We start from the raw sequence: 23,160 nt of genomic DNA, 5'->3' as shown, positions 1-23,160 counted from the left end.
TTAGGCTGACCAAGGTCATTAAAGATCAGGGCCTTCAGCTTGGCATAGATCCTTTCTGATACAATTGTACAAAAGCTCAAAAAAAAAAAACTTTATATTGTTTCATGGAAGGGGACACATGGACTCAATAGACCTGGATGGCAACATTCTGGATCTGCTGCACACGCCTCCTGATGACAGTTAACATAGGCATTCCTACTCCATTTGATACTGGAGAGTGCAACCCTAGGAGACCCTTTAATGCTATGCAACAAGTCTGTATAACACTTTCTGTCCAGCATCCTTTACTTTACTTTGACGGTTTCTCCTTGGGGTCTTGTGTAACAGATTGAAACAGTTTGAAAGGTACTGAACACAATATTGGGCCTCAAACCAGACAAGTGAGGTCCAGAATGTTTTTCTGCACTTTCTTTAATTGGCTGACAAAGTAGCTCCTCCTCTGACTACTCTTTACAATACAAAAGAATAGTTACTTGACCCTTATAATGTCATAGCCACATGTTCGTAATTATACCCAAACACGGGAAGTACCCTCTTCCTTGCACAAGCTAAAGACTTATCTTCTGGCTAATAGACTAAAATCCTTCATGAACTGTTTTATTGACAAAGATCAGGTTGAGTTTGTCCCAGAGCATGAAACATTGAAGAGCATGAGTGTGACATCCACAACACGATTCTCAATAATCACTTAGCACACAAAAGATCTAAAAAGCTCAATGCAGCACTATAACTCTAAAACCTAACAGGCAATTTCCTGACTTGAATTTCAGGCAATCTACTAAAACTCACCTGCAACAATAAAATAAAATGGCTTTGTATTTAACCTAACCCATTTATTTAGTTTTGGAAGAGGCACTATACCAGGCTGTGCTTTATCTCCTCTTGTTTATCCTGATCCTAGAACCCCTAGCAGCCCAACACTTTATATCAAGAAGGTAGAAATAGCCAACATACACAATACAATATCATTATTTGTGGATGATATCTTCTACACATATCTTCTTGCCCAATCTATTGGCATTGCTTTCCTGGTTCACTCTTCTATCAGACCTGTTGGTTAATCCTTCCAAATCAGTAGACCATATGTCCTCCTAATAATGAGCAAGGTGCTAAAACTTGAGACTAACTATCCATATGGCTGGACAATTTCTTTACTCTATTTTACCATGTACATTACTCTGACCTATGAGACCCTCTGTGATTATAACTTTCCATATTCACTGCAACATCTCTATGCCTCTTTGATTCTTGGTAGCTTAATCTGCTTTCATTACAAGTTTAAGTTAAAAAAGGTAGTCTTCTATTGTTTTCCATGAACTGTGGGTAGCTATATATGCCAAAAGCAGGTTACACATTTTGACTTGTATCAGGGCTGCTCAAATGAATTGTAAACATATATGGGGCAGATGTAAGATTTGTGGTCAGTCATAATTCTGAATCATGCAGTGTGGAAACGGAACAGGTTTACTCTGAATATATACATTGTCAGTCTACCGACATATTTTGTGCACATAAGGGGCAGTTTTCCCCTACTTCTCTCAGGTTTATTCCTTTATAGGGCTAAAATGCTGACCTAAAATACATTTTGGATTTGTAAAGTAATTGTTTTGTTTTTACTTTATTTTATTACTTGTAGACCAAGCCCTAAGCGTAGACAAGATGACCATAAAGCTTCTAGCCACAGATCCAGCCGTAGCCGGTCTTCTTCTTGCACTGGTCACAGCAGATCTGCCACACCACAGCAGAATGGTCACAAGAGTGGCAGTCATAATGGTCACCAAAGTCAAGGGCATGGCTCCACTGTAGAGAAACATCTGGATGTAAGTATACATATATGAATGACTCTTTGTTTCAAGGTTTTTTTTTATCATTCTTACCCAGTATGCTTTCCTGTACTGTCTTATCTGATTTTTTCATTATATGATCTATAGTCCTTCACTGGGGTTTAATTATTTTACATATTGCTAGGATTGTAGACTTTAGAAAGAATTGTGGCATTATTATTTGTAAAGATTGCTTCTACAATGCTGAAATAGAATGGCCCAGCAACAAAACAACTTTTTATGGGCCAGACAAGCATGGTGTCTAGCCCCTTTGAATGCTCTCTGCTATTATCAAAGTTGAGGTGTGTGTGCTGAATATTCCTAGGAAAGTGACTTGTCCTCTCATTAAAGGATATCTGTGGACTGTTCTGTAAATGCATTTAATTCAGTTTAGTTTGGAGTTTGGACATCTATGTTCTCGTCTCTCTCTTGCAACCTAATATTTATTTATTATAAATTAAAAAGGGCAAACCAATTTTTTCTTGGAAAGTGTTGAGAGATTTACGGGGTGTCACAAATAGTGTTGGTCGAATAGCTCAGTGTTCGATTCGGCAGCTATTCGATCGAATAGCCCGATATTTTTTGGGTGATGGAATGCCTAATTCGAACACCATTAAAGTCTATGGGGGGGGGGATTCGGGTTATTATTCGGGACTGTGAAAAACTGAAAGAGCAATCGGGGGAGCAGAGCTGACAGCTCCGCCCCCTGATTGCTCCTGCAGCCCTAGCGTAATTGTAGTATGTGTTCTTAGATAGAGAATCTCTATTCAAGAACACATATGGAACAGCGTAATGTGACGGCAAGTTCCCACGCTCCCCGAGCTATACTTATCAGCCCAGTGACCGTGGGAACTGAACTGCAGATGAACTCTCAATGGAGAAACTCCATTGAGAGTTCATCTGGAGTCACAGCTGATTGGATGCACTCGCGTACCTCCAATCAGCTGGGACCACGGTTCCCACAGTCACCGGGCTGTACTTATCCTTCAGCCTGGTGACTGTGGGAACTGAACTGCAGATGAACTTTCAATGGGGACATTCCATTGAAAGTTCATCTGCAGTCACAGCTGATTGGAAGCACCCGCATACCTCCAATCAGCTGTGACTGCGGTTCCCATGGTCACCGGGCTGTACTTATCTATCAGCACAGTGACTGTGGAAACTGAACTGCAGATGAACTCTCAGTGGAGAAACTCAATTGAGAATTCGTCTGCAGTCACAGCTGACTGTATGCACTTGTGTACCTCCAATCAGCTGTGACTGCAGTTCACACAGTCACTGGGCTATACTTGTCTATCAGCCCAGTGACCATGGGAACTGAACTGCAGATGAACTCTCAATAGAGTTGCACTCTCAATTGGATGCACTCGCGTACCTCCAATCAGCTGTGACCGCGGTTCCCACTGTCAACGGGCTGTACCGATAAGTACAGCCCGGTGACCGTGGGAACTGAATTCAGGTGAGAGTGATTGGCTGAGGAAAGGTAAACCCTGATGATAGCTCAAGCGTCATCAGGATTTTCCTTTCCTCAGCCAATCAAAGAGCACTAGAGGTGAATGAATGGGGAGACGTGTCCTCATTTAACCTCTAGTTCCTGGGGATCTCACACTGACAGCAGGATTTCCACGGTTGTGCAGCCGTGGGGATCATCCTGTCATTGTGGGATAACCTGTAAAAAATAAATGTTAGTTACACAAATCACACACTTTCAATAAACTTTTTTTTTTACACATATTTTTTTACAAATTCACAAAGTCAAATCCCGTGTTTTTTGGGTCTATTCGAATTCGAACAGCCATATTCAGGTTGAATATAAGAACAACCCGAATTCGAACACCAACACTAGTCACAAACATGCTTTACCATGCCTTGTCAAAGCTGTCATTAAACGATGATTTTATTAAAAACAACTTTTGGATCATTATTTTTTTTAGGTAGTATGTCCTGCAGCTTTGAATGGTTTAAGAGAAAATAAGATGTAATGAAAATATTATTTGATATGTTAAAAGCTCTTACAAAGTAAATCTTCTTTGAAGTCATAATTTAAGATCCAGCAACATCATGAGTTTACTATTTGTTAAATAGCAATTAGCAATATGACTGATAGTTGAATACTCTGAATTTCAATTTGAAATTCACTCCAAGTAATACAGCAATAACAGTTAAAAGATATTACATCAGAGTTTACAAACAATGAATTGTATGTTGGTAAAAAATAGGAAAATAGTTACATGAACTTCAGTTAGGAATAATTAAATTATTTCTGTACTGGGAGGCATTTTAAAAGTATTGCACCAGAGCATAGGGGAATGCATCAGTGAATATACAGTACATCAGTGACACAGTTTCATTAAATTGCAATTAATTTTCCTTTATTAGCCTGAAATGCCTGAAATGCCATATTTCTGGTTAGTTATTATGTTTTACAATACTGTTTAGCAAGGCATTTGTTTCAGAAGGTTGAATTCATCTAAAACAATAATTTTATAAGTGTATGACATTCATTCTTAAAAATATTATTTACTTCATTGCTGATGTGATTACATTTGAAATGTATTGATTGTTATTTTAATTACACCCATCATTTGTTAATAAATGCTTAACCTCTCCAGGGTCCTAGAGATCCAAAAACCTAGGGTAACATGTAAAATGCAACATTCCTGGCAAAGACTTGGCCCATTCCATGATTCAGCTTTCTACTTGCCAGTAGAAGACTTGCCAGTAGAGGACTTGTCCTGTGTTCATCTTCATAAAGTGTCCCCCAGTTGGTATATCAATGCTTCTTGGATTTCATTATTCCCAGGACAGTTGTTAATGTGGGTAAAGTTTTCAGTGTCTGTAGTTTATTATTGCTCAGTTTGGTATGTTTAATTAGTTTAGTATTGGTAAGTTACTATTATTTAGCAACTGTCAGGTGTTTTTTATTCCCCTTGGAGGTTGATGGTGATGAGTCTGCACCTATTTTAGACATCATGGAGAGGACACTATAAATGTAACACATTTATTCAGATTAAGCCAAATAATTAGTATTTTTATATATATATATATATATATATATATATAATTTTTAATGTTTTTTTCTTTTTTATCTTTTGTTATTTTGTTATTTTAAAAAAGGACAGAGTTGACTTGTTGACTCATATGACATACACATTTAAATTCAAGCTTGTGATTTTCACTGTTTTAATGGTTTTCACTGCATAGTACCTCTGCTTAAGCATTGCATCATCATATGCTTTGTTGAATTTGCAAATATTGTGTCCTTATTTTTAATTATTCAGAAGGGATATTTGGATTTCTATTCTTTGCTATTATTGGACAAAATCCTCTATTCTACGAACATAAACATTTACTTGGTAATATGGAAAATACATAGGTCCATGTAATATGGCAGTCTTATAGAGAGTGGAGATTTACAAAGTCCAGTACTTTGTCTAATTCAATTGGTTATTGATTGTTATTGCATTTTAGACTTTGTTTTATAGGCAAGTACAATCGATGCAGTTTTTTGTCCAGCATAGCATAATTTATTATGTTTAATACAACATAACAACATACAACAATGATACTTTCCTGTTAACTGGACCTCCCTTCAAAAAACACATACTATATTTTTATATATTTCCACACAAAAAAACACTATATTTAACAGACTTTTAATTGAACACTTATCAAAACTGCTTCCAATACTGCTTCAATTAGGTTGGAATCACCAACCTGTTGTTGCCACATAAATTCTGATAACTAGGACTCTCTAGATGATGACCCGCAGTTAAGCTATGGTCATAATTGTGCCCATTGGCTGATCCTCCTATTTGCCTGACAGTTTACACCAGTGTCAGGGTTCACAAAGTTGTAACAATGGTTTACCTTTAAATGTTTGAAGTCAACTGTTTCTATTTCCTCCATTTTTCAGCCTTGCCAGCTATCTGAGTAGATGAGCGAGTCCTTTTCAGTGGAAGCACAAGCATTGTTCTTTCATGTTGAGAACAATCTTTTAGTCATTTCTATGATCAGGCTCTGTACTAGACCTTCACGCATGGTTGCTGGCTAAGGTATTCTGCAGAAGCTTCTTGCATGTGTGCATTACAGTCAATATGTTTGGTCTGGGTAATTAGGAAAGTCAAGAGAGGTCCAGATAGCTAGAAAGCTAAGTGAAGTCCAAATAATATGAATGTATCCAATAAAGGACACCTCCTTACCTACTTCAATATGTTTAAAGGTATAGTACTTTATATAGTTATTCTTAATTTTACATACAAATGCCAACATTTTTCAAAAGCTTTTGTTAATTTCTGTAGTTACAATTTAAACAGTCTAGAAATACAGCATGTTTTTGTCTGTCAAAAGAGTGTTGTTTGAGTTGATATTTTATCATTTCTCCTCAGACTGGGTACTCACAATTACAGTATATTAATCATTTTAGAATTGTTTCCTAATGGGATTTTCCGCTCATTGGCAATTTGAATTAGGCAATAAATTGGATGGTTTATTTGTAAAACACTAGTATTTAATTAACAGTCTGTAAACCTAAATAAAACATTTCAATGGTTATAAACCTAATTTAAAAGAGAAGAAACACTCATCCTTGCATTTAGTGTGATTGAATGATTAGTTAATTATTAGACAACATTGCAAAATAATCATTTGTAAATAGTGACTTTAGCCTTATATGTGCTTGAGATGTTAGGGTAGTCAGGGGAGTATCATGAGTATAAATCATGCTACCTAAATATACAATGCTTCATGCCAATGTAACATGGGAAACCTTATTGCAAAGCAGTCACATATGAAAAGTTTTGATAAAAAAAACTATGTATATGTGTTAGTTTAAAATCCCCTCTCACAGCATGGCAGAGCTTTTGCACATTCCCTGATAAATTAAACATTGCAGTGTTAGAGGATGCACGCATGTACTGGCTTTGGCCAGGGGTGTCAAACTCAAATACACAGAGGGCTAAAATTAAAAACATAGACAAAGTCGCGGGCCAACTTTAAAATTTATTTAAAAAAATGAGGAAATCTTTCCTTCTCATTAGATATAAAGCCTTTTCATAAAAAAAATTTTTTTAATTTTATGGAAGAAAAAATCTTATGCCTTTTTCTCTATTTGTAGCCTTCTGAGTCAAATTTCAATGATTCACTAACGCACAGTTTGTCAACACAGTCAACCTGGTAGGGGTACCTGATAAAGGGTTACGCCTTAGCAAAAGATGGATTTATTTAACACCTACCACTCCCCCTATTAAAGGACAGTAGCCAGTAGTTATTTTTCAGCCACTTTCAGTAACGAAAAAATGATCCTTTCCTAAATTAAAAAAACAATGAAAATATATACAGTCCTTTCAACATGACAGTTGTGGAATATGCACCCATGCCTGTGCTGCAGGTACATGAACAGAAAGTAAAAAAATAAGCCAGATTGTTTATTATTAGAATTGTTATTATATTATTTTTTCTACAGGTTGAGTTATACTTTAAATAAAAATCTGCTTTAAATATACAAAACTAGTTATACATTATTGACCGATATAACAGTTTGGATACTTTAAAATCCTAGGACAATATTTATTTTATTCAAATGAGCATGGACCTTTATTGGTATTTAAGCTGCAGGTACAAATACAGGTACATCAGTATTAGGAAATACAGGTCCAGACTGTGTTATATAGTTGATGCCTTGCGTTTGTGGCCGTAGACAAATATGGTTTTAAAGGGCATGACTCGTATAAGCAGAAGCTGAACAAAAGGTATTTGTTGATTTATTTCAGCAAAATTTAGCTGTATTTGTTTTAGTTGTTGTGTGTTTGAAATGCAATCTAAGTAAAGGTTGCACTAATTAAAGAAAATTTGTATTTTTAAGAAGTCCTATAAGGTTTAAAATCTTTCCCCTGCTTTCCTTTACTATTTAAAACTGATTGCTTGAAATGTGTTTATCATTATCTGCAGTATAATAAAACATACATTTTTTACTAGAAATCATATTATTGCTTTTAGTATGTATTCCTATCTTATCTGTTACGTTATGTTATGTTGTATCAGCCATAAATATAGATATAAATATAGACACAGGTGTGGGTGTTTTAAAAGTATTGATATACAGATAAAAAAATATATACAGATAAGCATGTTTCATCTTTAAACAGACATGTGATGTATTCTAAAATGCTTTATACCAGTTGTCAAAGAAAAGAGGCTTTTGTATGGTATTGGAAAGTTTTCAAGAAAAATACAACTTGGAAGACATTTAACAATATAAAGACCTTGTCTATTGATCGGCTACTGTTTATTTATAACTTGGTTCTTTTGCTTTCTGTTTTTCAAATATTTTATGTTACTCCTTCTGATTCATTCTCTTTTTGGGTATAGCAAAAGCTTTGTCTCCTCACTGTATCATACTTTTAGACTTATTCTCTCTCTTTTTTTACCTGCCCACTTTCTTCTTTTACTATACTTGGTTGTCTAAGTGCCTAAGTGGCACTGATCATTGATATACTAGAATCCGCTCAAAACGTATTCACAGCTTTAAGAAACAAAGTCTTATTAAAGCCCCTAATAATGTATGGGTTATACTATGATAAAGTGCATGCTTGCTTAGTATATTTAGACAAATATAACGTAAAACAATTTATTTATATTTTTAATCTCATCTGTGTTTTTCTTTAGCCTCTCATTTGAAAATCGGTAAAACTTTGACTTTACATTAGGGAGCAGTGGTCTCATTAGTGTATTTTCACTCATTTCTTCATTTTCTTTCTCATAACAGAAATGCAATTTTCCTTTTTATGTGATGTTCTAGAGTTTTGTTTTTGTTTTTTTTGTGTGTCTGTCATTGTGGGCATTTTTAGTAGTAATGAAGATTTTTTTTAACTATACATGATTATACTTTTGTAGCTGATTTAAAAGGGAAGATAACTGATATTATGAGGTATAGAAATCATACATTTTAGGCAAGCGCACTAAGTAATTTGCTTTATAATTTTAAAATAAGTATTTAGAAAAACATGTCTATATGACAGGTTGAATGATTGATAGTTTCAATTTATTCCTTTTATAAAAATAATTTTAGAATTATTTTCTTTAAAAATGTTCATATGCGTTTTTGATGTTTTGTAACGTGAATTCAATGACACTTGTTTACTTATTTCTCGTGGCCAAATAGCCCTTGTTATAATTAATGACTTCTTAAAAGTTTATTTAAATTGGCTGTTATTTTTTTTGTTTAATATTATTCATTTCAGTTTTGCTGAGGTGAACATTATAACAGTATGGTAGTACATTGTGATAAAACTTTAAGAGCTCTTTCACACCTGCTTTTTGAAACAGTTATCAGCTCTCAGGTACAAAACAAACTGCTGCTTTGCTTATGGGAGAGGAAAACCGCAATGTGGGTAACCAGATTTGCAAAAAGCTGCAGCTGTGGCCACAGCCAAAAGCGACTTTTGTCTGAAATGGCTCTTATAGTTACTTCATGATAAAATGTACCCTATTGGTTCTTAATCTCCTTGTTTAATGTATCAATGGGCGTTACCAAACTTGCTTTTGATCCTTTTAAGTTTCTGAACAATATATAAGTATGTAGTTTAGCTCAAAATTTTCAATAATTTATGCAAAATAGTAAAGAACAATTCGTAAAAAAATAATTTTAGGGTACCTTGTAAGTGAAATATGTACATATTTTTTATACCAGGCAAGTATTTTGGTAAATGGTAATGAATAATGCTCATGATTGAATTGGTAAAATAGCTCTTCATCTTTTGCAGTAAGCTTCACATTTAGTACACCAATTCTGTATCTGTATATCCAAAATATGCCTATGCCTATAGAAAAGGCAAAGCCTGCTAATCACCATTTCAGAATGAGGGACTAGTTGACTTCCCTTTTAAATAGAGATTCAAGTTTTCATTTCATTCTGGTTGGCTTTCACTTCTGCTACTTTCTGTTTCACTCTATTAACTTTTTTTTGAGAGCCTCAGTATTATTAGGAGGCCTAAGACTCGTAACCTTATTGTTTTTCTGGTAACACTGCATGCACATTATGTTTAATGAAACCAAAAAAGTGTCATACCTGTTTCTTTTCACCTCCTCTTCCCTCCCTGAAAAATGTCTTCAGCCGAAAAAAATAAATAAAAAAAGATGGTGTATATAACATTATATATTATGTATGTAATTTGAACAGCTACTCTAAATCTAGTGAAGGGATGTGAAACGCGTTACTAAGAGTCATTGTCTTTTTCCTCCATTCTGCACTCCTAATGTGGAGATTATTCTTTTCTGTTATTGTTCCATTCCTGTCTCTGACAATTAAAGAAGGTAGGTATTTATCTAACTCTGCACGTTCACATCTGAAGATGAGCTTGTTCAAGCACAATAGCTTATTTTTCATGTTAATTTTCTATTTCTTTTAGTTTTTATTATACATTATTTCAGTTCTTTATCTGGTGTATCATTAAGCCTTCTCACTGACAAAGAATTACAGTTATACTAAGGGCTACAATTCAATCATTCTGCAACATTAAGCTATAAATGTTGTCTTTGGATTTTTTTTGTACTTCTTAGAATTATATGATATCATGTTTAATAAGGAGTTATCAGGTCACCGTGTTCTGTTTTAAAACTTGGTATAAGACCAATAGCTCCCTGAACAGTAGGAGCATGTCTAACCTTATGCTTATACAAGTTTCTAGATGTCTGTCGTTGAAAGTATTTTTACTTTGCTTTGGTTCTTCTGAATTTCCTGCAGTTTAAGTCTTTTGGTCGTGCAAAACACGTAATAGATCTAGTTGTGAAGGAAATGTAATATGACAGTATAGAAGAAACATAAAAGCAATGATGGAGACTAAGCAGGGTGCATGTGTTAAAATTGTATCTCTTTAGGTTTCTTTTTTTTAATAGTTCTGAACACAATATTCAAAATGCAATCACTAATGCAAATGTTACACAAGTAAGAAGTGTTTTCAGCTAATATTCTACTTGTCCAATACATAAATGGATTATTGTTAAATTTCTTTTTTAGTTAAAGCTTAACTAAACACAAGAACAAAAGTGTAATATATTCCATCCTGCCAGTCTTAAAGATGCTGCTGCATTTTCTTTTCCCAAGCTAAAAGCATTTTCAGGCTAAACAAAAATACCCCTTGCCCTTGCATGCAGTGTTCTTGTCAATAGTGTTGATGTTCAGATTTGGGCTGATTGCAAAATTGATCTGAACATTCTGACATTCAGTTCAGCTCCCTGCCTTTTGTTTGTGGGCAGCATTTCCAATAGCTGGTGGTTGTCAGAGGTGGTACCGCCACTTCCAGCTGATTAACCTGCACAGTGAGTAGCGTATAAATATGTTACTCATTAATAAATATTTAGGATTGTGTATAATTGATTAGATTTATGAATTAAATTCAACTAAGTACTCTCAATATGCACTGGCCACATTATTAGGTACATTTTGCTAGTAAGAGGCTGGACCTCCTTTTGCTTTCAGAACTGCCATTTGTCTTTGTGGCATAGATTAAACAAGGTGCGAGAAGATTTGGTCAGTACTTTAAAGTTGTTGAAGATTTGTTGGCTGCACATCTATGATACAAATTTCCTGTTTTACCAATTCCCAAATTACCTTTGTTGCATTGAGTTCTACTGACTTCAGAGGTTGGACTAAGTTGTCACCCTTCAAATCCAAGTCGAGTCCCAAGTTATTGACACCAACTCCCAAATCAAGTCTCAAGTCACCAAGAATTCTTCCAAGTGGAGTCTCAAGTCAGGTCACTTCATTTATCCCCATATAAAAACAGAGCTCTGATCCTGTTCTTGAGCACAGGATTGCATTCTAAGTCCACAGCTTTCTCCTCTGACAGCTAAAGGGGGAAGGGAGGAAGGTAGTGAGGCTTCTGTAACACCACCCTCCTCCCCAACCCCTTCAGCTGTCAGAGGGAAAAGCCGTGGACATAGAATGCAAGAAAGGTTGGGAAAAAGGCAGTGAAGCTTCTGTAACACTGCCTTCCTCCCAGTATTCCTTGCATTCTAAGTTTACTAAGTTGAGCTTTCTCCTCTGACAGCTGATATGAAGAGGGAAGGGAGGAAGGCAGTGAGGCTTCTGTTACACTGCCTTCCTCCCAGTCCCCTTCAGCTGTCAGCAGAGAAAGCAAGTCTCTGGGCAAAACCCCCAAGTCGAGTTGCAAGTCGTTTTTTAGGTGACTTAAGTTGGACTCAAGTCCAAATGGCATGACTCGCGTTCCAACCTCTGACTGACTTTGGAGACCATATGTGTATAGTAAATTTATTGTTGTGTTCAAGAAAGCGGGTTCAAATATTCTGAGCTTTGTGACATGGTGCATTATTCTTCTGGAAGTAACCATTAGAAGGTGGGTACATTGTAGTAAAGAGTAGTAGTAAAGCAACAATGATAAGTTAGTCTGTGGCATTTATTCAATGCTCAATAAGTACTAAGGGGCCCAAAGTGTGACAAGAAAATTTCCCCCACACCAGTACATTGCCACCACCAGCCTGAAACATTGATACAAGGCAATATGGATCCATCTGTTGGCCCCAAATTCTGACCAATCTTCTCTCACCCAATTTTGGTGAGCTTGTGAAAATTGTAGGCTCAGGTGCCTGTTCTTAGCTGACAGCAGTGGTGTATAGTCCATCTGCTTTAAGGTTTGATGTGTTGTGCATTCGGAGATACTCTCCTGCATACCTTGATTGTAACAAGTGGTCATTTCAGGTACTGTTACTTTGTTACATTTCAGTTACTTTGGCATCAACAAAATATTTTCACCCAGGGAACTGCGGTCCACTGAATACTTTCTTTTTTTTAATGCCATTCTCTTTGTCATGCCATTCTCTATAAACCCAAGAGATGGTTGCGATTGAAAATCTCAGCAGATCAGAAATTTCAGAAGTACTCAGACTGACCTGCCCGGTAATAACAACCATCCATGTTCAATTAAATGACCTTTTTCCCATTCTAATGCTTGTTTGAACTTCAGCTGATTGTCCTGATTGGATATTTGCATTAATAAGCAGTTAAACAGGTATGTAATAAAGTAGCCAGTGAGTGCACACTCACCTGGTCAGCAAATAAAAGCATAATTTGTGGCACCACACAATGCACCAGCATGTAGGAAGGTTGGATTTGGATATTTGAATTCAGAATTTTTTCCTCAATTCACCAGAACAGACTCTAAGCTGAACAATAATTCTACTAGAAAGATAAAACAATGTCCCATCAAAAGCAGATATGTTTTCATATCCAATCACAGATCACTGTTACTAGTGAATTTCACAACATATATTAGAAAGCAACCAGTCCAAATCATACTGCAACATGTCACACACTACTGAATGTGGTTCTTGAGCATTTTAATTTGTGGGCCAAACTCATTAAAGTTGAACTTGTGCCTACACTTGTTTTCTCATTTTGCGAAGAGAGAAGAAAAACAGAACCTCTTTGACATATTAATGTACTAAGCCAGGGATTACGGTCAGATTGCAGTATTTTATAATTAAGTGAAAATATGTCAGTTTTCCTTATCCTCTAGTTGTAGAAATTTTCTCTTCCTTTCTAGATGGGAAATAAGTTGGGAAGATGAGATAGGAAATCCCCCACAATGATATAGAAAGTAATGAAAACTTTGTTGAGTGCCAGCTCCCCACAGTCCAGGATGAAAGCATTGATTTACTGTAATTGCAAAAGAACAATATCATTTTAAGGATGTGCAGGTCTACTTTGTCAAAGTGTAGATAGGAAAAGCAATAAAATCTTGACAGATGTTCTACGCTTACTCTAATTTAACTTTTTTCTTTTAAAATTTAAATGATGTTTACATTATTTAGCATTACTAATTATAGTCAATTTTAAATGTATGTCTCATTATCATTTTGAATTTGGCCAATACATCAAATCAAATACATATGATTCTTTACTTTATATAGCAATTGTAATGACATAATAAACAAATATCAGTAGCAAAGACTAATTTCTAAAAACTGCCAAGAGTGATTCAAAATATGTGCATTTGTTAAAGCAGTTTATTTTACGGATGTCATTTTTGTTTTATTTTGCTTTCCAATCCTCCTTACATTAAAAGGATTAAATAACAAGGAATAGGAAATTTAAAAAAATTAATAGGAAATAGGAAATTAATTAAAAATTAATCAGACTAACTTTCAAAATTTTTAAATTCTGTTATTATTTTTATATATACCGCATAGGGTGGCCAATAGAGATTTTAGAGGTTACATGCTAATAGGTCACTGAGGCCTAAATCCTTTTTTAACCTCCTATTCATTTCACTTTCACACAAATCTGTGTGATTTTAATGTTACCTGAAAATGTTGAATCAATATATTCACACACCTAGAGGACCTTGTTGTTTTCCTAGCAGGAAATACTTTTATTAAAAATGAGTGAATTGTATTATTTTTTTCTCAAGAAGATAATATTCACATTTCCAGGTATAGAATTTTAAAATTCAACAATTTGCATATTGATTTCTTTTAACAAAAGTGTTTGTTTATCCATTTTGCGCAAATTAAAATGGGTGAATATACTTAAAAGGTAAATAGAGATGGGAAAATGTACTTTAATATATCTGAAAAATATTGGGTAGAAGTTCGCAAAAGTTCTCAGAAGTGCACTACATACAAAATGGTAATTCTGTGTAAATAATTATGTCTTGTATTGTGCTCTCACTTTGTCATTTATTAGATAACAGATATATATGTTCTTATATTGCGTATTACTTGATTTGGTGATATATAGCAATCTGTATATCCTTTTCCCCACCTTTTTACAGGTTAAACTATCTTGTATTTTTGAGTTGGTTATGATTGGTGAAATTCTCCTAAGGCAGTGCTAAACATTAAAACTAATATAAATTTAGGTAGGCAGGCTCTTGATTGCAGAAGGTACATGCAATGTCCCTTCTGCAATAGAAAATAAAGTAAACCTGCGCTATTCCATTTTTTTTAAATTTGAGGTGTAGATGTATTTTTTTGTTATTTAGGGGACCTTAACAGTATCATGGCTACCTGGCATATATTAGCCAGGTAGCCAAATAATGAAAAATCAGCTCCTACAATCAGGCTATATTCTCCCAATCATCATGTAACTGTTTTTTTTTTTTCATCTAGAGGGCCTATCAACTGGCAAACATGGCAGCAAGACCAAAAATGTACTGGCCTTGCCCCTGCCATGATGTCTTCAGCTCCTTCTCCTTGTTGAAGCAGATGCCCTAAAAATGGGATATTCCTCCAAAAATATCAATCTTCGATTAGACACGTTTCCATGGTTCACACAACTTTTCTAACACCATGCCTAACAGGGAGAAACTACACTAATACATTTTCTTCAGGAGCTGTACCTATTCAGCTGGCATGTATGAGTACTGAAAATAGGCCAAAGCCAGGCTGAACAAAATGTCCTCCTTGTCACATTACTAGTAAAGTAAAATAAAAAAAATACTTTATAAATGTTTTAATTTTCATGCTGCTGTTGCAATTCAGAAATGAAACTCACTATAGTTGCCTCAGACCATGATATTGTACATTTCAGCAGTATGGTTTCTATGCTCTAATTGGTTAATTTCTTTGTTCACAAATGGACTATTGCAGTTAAAGTATAATTACAATTGCTCCTGCTTAATAAGTTAAGTTCAAAACTTGACACCATAAGTACCAGACCGTAGAAGTTACTCAAGTATCCACAGTAAATGACTACCATATTATTTTCACGGACATATAAGTAATGTCATAGAAGCCAAACTCAAGAAAGTTGTTAAAAAAGATGGTGAAATAAATATTTCTTTACAAGAGACCTGGAAAATTTTTAGCAAATTCTGTTAGATAAGTAGTATTATACTTAACACTTGTTTTATGCAGTTTATCATTGATTATTTTACCGAATAGGTTCATAGAAATTATAGAAATACTGAATGTGCATAGAATATTACAAATATATTTTAGAATATTAATCACCTTTATTAGAATATGAACCACACCTGTTTATTTAAAGTGTATAGTAGATACATAGACCTATAACAAGGGTACCCTATCCTAGTCTCTCAGTCTTGACTACAACTACAGAGACCAAAGAGGCAAAAACCTTTGCAAAACCAGCTGATTTTAGATTTCGATACTGTATCTTCTGTAACCCAAAGTAAACATTAAGCATTTGTTTAGCTTACCAATATCTCTCTAATCACTAACTTGCTATATAGCTGCAAACCCCTTATTCAATTTAGGCTCTTTTGAGGTAACAACAAAAAAAAATAGTAAAGATCAGGCTTTGCTGAATTCTTGGCAAAATTTTTATTGCTGGTTTGCAAAAACTACTAGTGTTTGTGAACTCTTCATTCAAGAAACAAGCTGTATAAATGCACACAGACTTTTTTAGAGTGTATGTCATTCTAAAAACAGAACTCTGGTATTCTAACTGCTATATAGGGCTCTGATAGATAGGTTTGTTGTCACATCCTGCCCTGCTGACAATGTGATATCAAAATTTCAAGAATACAGACAAAAATAAAAAATACTCAAACATACTTCCATACTTTAAATCAGCAAAAAAAATTTTAGCAAAAGAAAATTTTGGTGGTCTGTGGCTCTGGCCAGTGCACCCCCCAGCGGGGTCAAGAAAGGACCCTGCTTGGGGAGGGGGGGGGGACATACCGGCCATACCTGCGGACCACGTCTCCTATATGCATCGCATGCTCGCATTGTTTCTCTGGAGAGTAGGTGGGTTCTGGCATCATGATGTCACTCTGGGGGACATTTTTTTAACCCATTTGATACACAGCTCCCCGCGCATGTGCTGTCCAGAGTCCATAAAAATTATTTTCCTCAATTTCTTTGTCAAAACTTTGTCAGCAGGACAGAAAGTTTTGGCTTGTCATATACTTTAAATTTTAGCTTTTTGCTATTTAAGAACTACAGGCTTCTGGCATGGACTGTCTTTCATAATGTTAGTTCTACCACAGGTTAATACCATTTCGGGTAACTAAACACCCTATGCTTTTGTGATGATGTTTTATAAATTTACTACCTACTCCTTCTAAATGACATATTTTTAATATGACATTTGTCATATTATTATCTAAATGACATTTTTGCACAGACCACCACCAAACACCAGTGTCTGCTAAACCTTTCCTAAATGAGTTTTGCTAAGATGAACACTATTATTTCTCTTGAAAGTGAAGAACGAGGAAGAGACAGATACTCCCAGAGCTACTTATCACGAATGAGGTTTCATAGCAGTGATTGTCTATTGCTTTCAAACTAACCTGCCTCTCTAGCCCCCGAAAAGCAGTACCAACATTAAATTGAGATTGTCATTCCAAAAAAAAAAAAGTGATCGGAATTACAGGGATTAAAGAATCAACACACTGCTAATATTTTGTTTTCTCCTGACGGATTTTGACATATTGGTGCCTTGTTGTCTTTATTTCCAGCATACAGTTGAAAAACAGGGGTTGATTTACTAAAGAAGTTAGGTATGTAGACCTACTCTGCAAGGGATAATTTACTTAGTTTAGTGAATGTAGGAAATTTTACTTACTTTACTCAACAACGTGAGGAAATGTATGAAAAAAAAACACTACAAGTGATAATTAGTTGTGCTAAATATTCATGTCTACAACCTCTTATCAAATCAATCCTAATATGCTAAGTTTTTTAAAAAGTGGCTGATAATTTTTTTACTGGTGAGGAACAAGTCATAGAATCTTTGTTAGATAAATCCTTTTAGCAAGACTGGGAAAATTTATTTAACAAATTTGCAAGATACGACACACTTTTGTTCATTTTGCAGTAAATCTTTAATTAACTGTTAGAAAACGGTCTTTATTCCACCTCTATTTTGTAATGCCTATTTTCCTTGTGTTTGTGTGCAGTTTCTTAGAATATATTTTGCGTTACAAATATGACTGTAACTTGAAGATAAAGGGGAGATGTATCAGATTAATTGATAATCAAAATATTAGAAATGGCTCAAAAGGGGCAAAATGTTGAAGCATGCAGTAGAAATTTACTTTGAAAAATTAAAAATGATTCTCTATTTTACATTCTTTGTCCATTGTCAATAGCAGAGACTCTTAACATTTATTCTTTGTGCAGCTGTAAAAAATAGCAATTGTAACTTGGATCCTCAAGTTTTAAAAATGTAACTATTATTGCCCTAACAGGAAATATATGCAGTATTTTCTTTTGCCAGCTAGGAAGAAAGCACATGAGTGGTTACATCTTAACTCTAATATTTGGTTAACATCCAAATTGAACTAAAACGAGGCAAGGTAGAGCTTCCTTATTACCTTGACACATCACCCCCAGAATCTTCCTTATGGATGTGTTTCACTTTTATCAGTACTGTTTCTTTTGTAAGCCCAAGTTAGTTAGCATAGTTAGTTACTGGTGTCATGGATATTTGTTAACATCAGGTACAAAAATAAGCTAGCACTGACATCATTTGTGGAAAAATAAACCCCATATTGGACATGCATACTTTTTTACTTGTTTATGATATATAATCCAGCATTTAACTTACATTTCTTACATTTTAAAGCCACTGTTGTTCAATTCAAATGTTGGATACAAATGTATGATCCAATACATTTTTCAAGAAAATGATTTTACATTAAGAAAACATACACTAGTTAAGCAAAGGTTCCGTATATAGCTAACTAAGGTCACTCAAACCTCGTGATTGGCCTCCCCAAGCATTTTGAAAAAACAAGGCCAGGAAAGTGGGTTTGTGTGTTTTTTTCTTTATTATTATTTTTTTCTCTCTCTCTATCTCTCTTGCATTTTTGTGAATCTAATGATGCACTTATGTTGCCCCACTTTTCCCTTCTCTTCATACCTTACCTACTAAAGGAGGAAATACCACTTTCTTGGTAAGTGGATGTTAACCAAGAGGCACTTAAATCAAAAAAAAAAAAAAAAAAAACACAGTGTGACAAAACTGAGAACATAGGGTGCTGATGAAAGCTCAACAGTACTCTGCCGGCAAAATAAAGGAATTCAGAAAAACTAAAATGAATTTTAAAGAAGTCTATTTTATTTTTCTCAGTAACATTTGTGGATTTTATTTTATTATTTTTTTTTTTTACCTTCCCCTCTTCCCTCCTCAATCTCTCTACCAGTTTTTGTGCTGTTTTGTCCAGATGTTTACCTCACTCCTCACTTTTTTTTTAATTAATTTTCTCTTTTTTTATCCAAACAATATTTAACCCATATTTTTGTAATCTACATAAATTTAATTTTCCTAATTTTGATTTTTATTATTTTATATTTTATGTGAGACTTTAATTTTAGCTTTCTCTCTCTCTCTCCTACCCGCTCTTTGAAATAATTTTTGTTTTTTATTTTCTTTTTGTTGCGTTTTGCATGCAAAATTGCATGAGCTGCATTGTTGGGGTCAGAAGGCTAAGCAGAAAAAATAGTCTCAGTGTAGAATCTCTGTGTTAACGTGCTGTATGCAACTGTGAGTTACCATTTCTGTTCCGTGCTGATAATGTCATGCTAAAGCTTCTCCCTATCTTTTCTTTTTCTCCTATTTCTATTTGTTTTCCTCTTCAGCGGCTGAATTCAGTATCTCCATCAAAACGGACACATCTAAAAGTGGAAACATCACCTAGCCGACACAAGAGTAACAATCGCAGTGATGTAAGAAGCCCAAGATCTGTTTCTTCAAGCAAAGGTGGCCGCTGTTCGTCAGATGATAAGCATCGACGAGACTCTAGGTCACCATCATCAGATAGACACCATGGGCGTTCCAGGGGCAGAAACAGAATACGTAAGGAGTCTTCTTTAAACTCAGGAAGCCATACAAGCTACAGCAGTGATTCTGAAGGGTCAATATTGTCACATACCACAGGACTGGAAAAAAACCATGGTGCTTCTGCCAAAAAGTAAGGTCATGTTTAAATTTTATGTATAAACTAGTAGACTTTAAACATGATTTAACTAAATCCATTGTGAATAAATGCATATCATTAGCTTTTCAGGTTGTGTGCATGTTTATATATACTAGAACAAAGGTATTATTAGGATATTGAAAAAAAATAATTAGAATTTGTATGTCACAGGCTAAAAATAAAGCATCATCGTGGTAGACAGAATAGCTGCTCCGAGTCTTCAGTAAAGCATGTTAGACAGAATTCTGACCGAAAAAAAAGTCCTGCAAGAAGCACCGGCCACAGGGGCAGCTCCTGGAGTTCCAGCCGATCTCCATCCCGCTCCAGGTCACGTGACAAAAGGATGGCTAGAAGCAGGTCTCGATCTACTTCACAAAAGAAGACTTTAAACAGGTAAAGAGTTTATTAAAATGTAGTCTACAAAAAAATCGGTTTAGGTTTTGTTATATAGCAACCCAACTTGTCCCCGTTGGCACTAAGGATGCAACATGAAATTAATTAAGAAGTCTCATACAGAGTGAGGGGATTTCTTTCTTAGATCTATGCCAATAAGTGTTCCCAATAAAATATTTAGCCTTATCTCTTGTTAAATTGACAACTCAAACTGTTTGCATTTCCATGTAATTTTTTATCTCAGTAAGTATGGTCACAAGACAAATAGAGGAAATCTACCAAATAGGGACAACTTTAAAACATTACATAGATACTAACATTTTTCCTTTGTATACAGAGCAAAGAAAAATGTAAGATACACATACACTTTAAACATGGGTTTAGTAAAATGTAAATAATTTAAATGTTTAGTACTTGAGCTGCATTTGCAGAAGGGATAAAGAAAATAATTTTTGTTGACATATCCATGCCTAAATTAGGTAAATATACTAACAGATTCTGACTAAATTATTGAATATCTATTACACTGTACACTAAGTCTTTGGAACATTGAAGATCAGATTAGAATAAAAAACATTAAAACAGTATGATTCACATTTTGTGAAAAATCTGCTAACAATTACCCCATGTATATACCACAGGAAATTGGGTTTATATTGAGATATTTTACTTTTCTACAGCCTTTAGTTTTGAGTTTGCTGCTTAATTAACAAAAATAGAAATAGATTTACAGTTGGTACCTTTCCTCTATTACACTACCTTTAAAGGATTATCCAGTCAGGAACTGCTATGTACAGTTTGACTGAATGAACAGTTCCTCTTGCAATATAGTGCCTGCATATATAATTACATTATAGGTAACCAGTAAAACTGTTCAGCACAATTTCAAAATCCGCTCAAGCAGTATGGCTATTAAAAACCACTCATATTTTACAATTAAACATTATCTTCAACTAGTAGATCACTTTTTTTAAACATTCATTATAAATATTATTAGTGTTCCTTTTTAAAAGCCAAATAATACTAATTAAATCCTCTGTGTTTTGTAGTTTTTTAAATTGTATCTGTATTTTAATAAGGATGTGCATATACACTCAATTAAAAGTGTTTATTAGGTGTTAATCTGCTTCTACTTAAATTAGGGTCAAGGATAGTGAAAATCGAGCACGACATAATGACACAGAAGCAGCAAGACCCCGTCGTCGATCCAGAAGTTATTCACCTATTCGGAAAAGAAGGAGGGATTCCCCTAGCTTTATGGAACCACGAAGAATTACAAGGTAAAGTGCTAAAAATAAATAAATAAATATTCATACATATCTATGTTCATATGTGTCTTTATTATGCATTCATTAGGACATATAAAAAGTAATACAGTTTACACAGCAGGGGTAAGAGCAGGGCAAAGTAATTTTGCAAAAATCGAGAAACATTTTATTAAGACCAGGCAATAGGTCAGAAATATCTAGCCAACAAATATCTTTGGCCACATGTAGCATTTACAGCATCCAAGCAAAACATAATCCTCAAAGTTCAATTTTCATGTACATGAACATGCAGATTCTATTATTTGAGGCAACGGAAAGTATGAGATAAACTTGAAGATAACACTCCCATGTACTGGAAGGGTGGTATAGATGGTATCCGAGGAAAGAGAAGGTAGTAGCCCAGAAAATATAACTAACAAATTTTGTCAGAGTATGTGAAGAAAAGAAAAAGCCATATCGCTGACATTATAAGAAGGGACAGGAGATAAAACTAATACAACCCAATTAGGATAATATACAGGTTAATTGATCGTTGTTGTTTTAAAGGGAACCTGCAGAGAGGCCAAGACAGTTTATGTAAGCTGAGAAATCTGAAAGCTGAAAATTCTGTGACCATCAGTCTTAAGAGTATCAGTCTTCCTATATCAGACAATCAGTTCTGTATCCATAAAATGCAGGGTTTTTTTAAAGATCCGCCCTTGGTTTACTTAAAGATGAATTTTTCCCAGGATCCAGTCAGTGAGCTCTCTCAATCTTATGGAATGAACTTGCTTCCAAATTAGGAGCCTCCATCATATACACAGGAACGAAGTGTAATAAATCATGTGATTTGTATGACTCTGGGATGGCAATATAGCAAAATTTTGATTGGCGGGTGCAATTTTTTTAAAACTATATAACTATAATTTTTGTCCAATAAGGAGGTGATTAGGAGTTTCTGCACATCAGTAGTTCCTATGCTTGGTCCGCTTGTTTGCTAGACATCAGCTGGGTATCGGGTGGTTCATGAAAGCAGTCCATTGTGGAGGAGAATCCATGGCTTGTGTAATGCATCTCATTGGATATTTATACATACCATGGGGGCTCACAAGATTTAGAGACAGGGACAGCAAGTGGTAGAATTGGAAGAAAACTGAATACATAGTGTCAAGTTGCTGTCACTCAGAATAGAGAAAAATCTCATAAATATACAGTAGGTGACAGTGTTGGCCGGGTACATCTCTTTTTCTAAAAGGGTAGGTGGAAGGATGTTAAGTATTTGTATGAAAAGGTAATAGGAGAGTTTTGTTAAATACTGGAGAAGAAATTGGCAAAGATTAGCTGGTGAGGATCTGTCCTTGAAGTGAATCTCAAGAGACAGTGGGTTGTGCAGCAAGACAACCATCCTAAACTTACAAGTTGTTCTACCAAAAAATGGTTAAAGAAAAATAAAGTGAATGTTTTGGAATGAGCAAGTCCTGACTTTAAACCACTTGAAATGTTGTGGAAACACCTAAAGCGATCACTTCATATGAGGAAACCAACCAACATCCAAGAGCTTAATCAGTTCTGTACAGAGGAAAGTGCTAAAATTATTATTGCTGCAAAGGTGGTTCACACCAAATACTAAGAGCCCAATTCACTTTTGGCACATGTACAGTTAGGTCCATAAATATTTGGACAGAGACAACTTTTTCTAATTTTGGTTCTGTGCATTACCACAATTAATTTTAAATGAAACAACTCAGATGCAGTTGAAATGTAGACGTTTAACTTTAATTCAGTGGG

At 34.9% G+C, this 23,160-nt stretch overlaps 1 protein-coding gene across 1 annotated transcript in view; it reads left to right on the top strand.

Moving 5' to 3' along the window:
- Positions 1 to 23,160, top strand: part of SRRM3 (serine/arginine repetitive matrix 3) — a 53,251-nt gene that overhangs the window by 19,326 nt on the left and 10,765 nt on the right. Inside the window, exons 7-10 of the mRNA XM_072407166.1 lie at positions 1,637 to 1,820; positions 19,395 to 19,726; positions 19,904 to 20,125; positions 21,268 to 21,405. Coding sequence (XP_072263267.1) covers positions 1,637 to 1,820; positions 19,395 to 19,726; positions 19,904 to 20,125; positions 21,268 to 21,405 — 876 coding nt within the window. The remainder of the gene's footprint in view (positions 1 to 1,636; positions 1,821 to 19,394; positions 19,727 to 19,903; positions 20,126 to 21,267; positions 21,406 to 23,160) is intronic.

This window comes from Pyxicephalus adspersus, chromosome 1, assembly GCF_032062135.1.
Source record: "Pyxicephalus adspersus chromosome 1, UCB_Pads_2.0, whole genome shotgun sequence".
Taxonomy (NCBI): domain Eukaryota; kingdom Metazoa; phylum Chordata; class Amphibia; order Anura; family Pyxicephalidae; genus Pyxicephalus; species Pyxicephalus adspersus.
Note: the sequence above shows the minus strand (reverse complement) of the source record. Positions and strands in the feature narration are given on the sequence as shown.